This window comes from Macrotis lagotis, chromosome 1, assembly GCF_037893015.1.
Source record: "Macrotis lagotis isolate mMagLag1 chromosome 1, bilby.v1.9.chrom.fasta, whole genome shotgun sequence".
Taxonomy (NCBI): Eukaryota; Metazoa; Chordata; class Mammalia; order Peramelemorphia; family Peramelidae; genus Macrotis; species Macrotis lagotis.
In genome coordinates, this window is record NC_133658.1 from 448,662,546 (window position 1) to 448,664,505 (window position 1,960).

The 1,960-nt window shown below is 65.1% G+C and overlaps 1 protein-coding gene across 1 annotated transcript; it reads left to right on the forward strand.

The window, feature by feature from the left end:
* Positions 1 to 248: 248 nt before the first annotated feature.
* ARF6 (ARF GTPase 6) lies at positions 249 to 1,586 on the forward strand. The gene is made up of 2 exons (XM_074213437.1): positions 249 to 433; positions 543 to 1,586. The coding sequence occupies exon 2, from the start codon at positions 965 to 967 to the stop codon at positions 1,490 to 1,492; it is 528 nt and encodes a 175-aa protein (XP_074069538.1). The 5' UTR covers positions 249 to 433; positions 543 to 964; the 3' UTR covers positions 1,493 to 1,586.
* Positions 1,587 to 1,960: the final 374 nt, after the last annotated feature.

The following is a 1,960-nucleotide window of genomic DNA, read 5'->3' on the forward strand; positions in this document are numbered from 1 at the left end:
CAGGGGGAGGCGGGCCGGGGGCGCGCGGCCGCGGCCCGGCAGGGAGGAGCCGCCCCGGCGCGCGGCCGGGCCAGCCCCGAGCAGGTGGAGCGGCCAGAAGGGAAGCGGCGGAAGTTCAGGGGCAGAGGGAGAGCGCGGCGGCGGGCGGTGCCAGCCTGGCTGGGCCGGCCCGCCCCTCCGCGCCCCTCCGCGCCCCGCGCGGGCCCTCCGGGCCACCGTCGGCGGCGCCCGCCTCCCTCCCGCGTGGCGCCGGTGACGCGCCTCCCGACACAAGCCTCTTTCTTCGGGGCGGTCGTTGCCCGCCGCTGCGCCTGCGCGCCCGCGGCGGGAAGTGAGGCGGTTTCCTCGGCGCCTTTTCCGGCCGCGGCTGGCTGCGCTGGGAGGAGGAAGAGGCGGCGGCGGCCGGGGACTGCATCCAGGGCGGTGGCCGGAGGTAGGTGCTCGGCGCGGGCGGGGAAGGCCGGCTCTGGGGTGCCCCGTTTCTCCCCGCGCAGCCCCGGCAGTAACCCCGCTTCCCCTCTCTTCCTCTGTTTTCCTTGCAGGCAGCCGAGCGAGCCCCTCCGGGGACCCATGAGCTGACGGGAGCCGGAGCCGCCGCTGTCGCTCGGGCGGCGAGGGGCTGCGGTTCGGCGGGCGGGCGGGCCGGGCGAGCCGGCAGGAAGTCGGAGGAGCGGGCCGAGCGGCGCCGGGGGGGAAGGGCAGTTCCGGGCTGGGCCTCGCCAGGGCGGCGGCTCCCAGCTCGTGGCCGTGGGCCGCGACAGGAGGAAGCCCGGCCGGGGCCGGTGATGTCCGACTGAGCCGGGCCGCAGCCTCGGCCCCTCGGCGGCTCCCCAGGGCAGGCCGCGGGCGTCCTCGCGGCCGGGCCGGAGCGCTCGGGTTTCGCGGCGGCGGCGCCGGCGGCGGCGGCGGCGGCTGAGGGGACGCGGGACACCTGAATGCCCCCAGCCCCGGCCCCTCCGACGCCATGGGGAAGGTGCTGTCCAAGATCTTCGGGAACAAGGAGATGCGGATCCTGATGCTGGGGCTGGACGCCGCCGGCAAGACCACTATCTTGTACAAGTTGAAGCTGGGCCAGTCGGTGACCACCATCCCCACCGTGGGCTTCAACGTGGAGACGGTGACTTACAAAAACGTCAAGTTCAACGTGTGGGACGTGGGGGGCCAGGACAAGATCCGGCCGCTCTGGAGGCATTACTACACCGGGACCCAGGGGCTGATCTTCGTAGTGGACTGCGCCGACCGAGACCGCATCGACGAGGCCCGCCAGGAGCTCCACCGCATCATCAACGACCGCGAAATGCGGGACGCCATCATCCTCATCTTCGCCAACAAGCAGGACCTGCCCGATGCCATGAAACCCCACGAGATCCAGGAAAAACTGGGCCTGACCCGGATTCGGGACAGGAACTGGTATGTGCAGCCTTCCTGCGCCACCTCAGGGGACGGACTCTATGAGGGCCTCACATGGTTAACCTCTAACTACAAATCCTAATGAGCATTCACCGCCCCTCACACACCCCCTGCCATCACACCCCCTCCCCAACTCCCCTCAGGAGAGAAATAAAAACAAACATTCATAGGATTTTCACCACCATCACCTCCAAAAGCCACTTCTCTTCTTTTGAATATGGACTCTGGAGTTACTGTTTTACGGTTGGGGGGGGGGGTTGGGTTGGGGAGGGTCTTGTTTGTTTTTTTTTTTCTTTTATTTCTGTTTTTTTTTTTTTGCTTTGCTTTAGGATGCTCTAGTCTGACATTTGACAGGAACACAAAGTACTAGGTGCTCTTGTTGACTTCCAGCAAATGGGGGTGGGGGAAAATATAAGCAACTCTTGATATGGTCCTTTATAATAATGGTTTGATTTTTTTATTTTTGAGGGAATCTTTTTTTTTTTTTCAATGTATGTCTCCCCCCCCCTTTATCCAAGTTACCTTATCACTTGCTGTAGATGGCTTATTT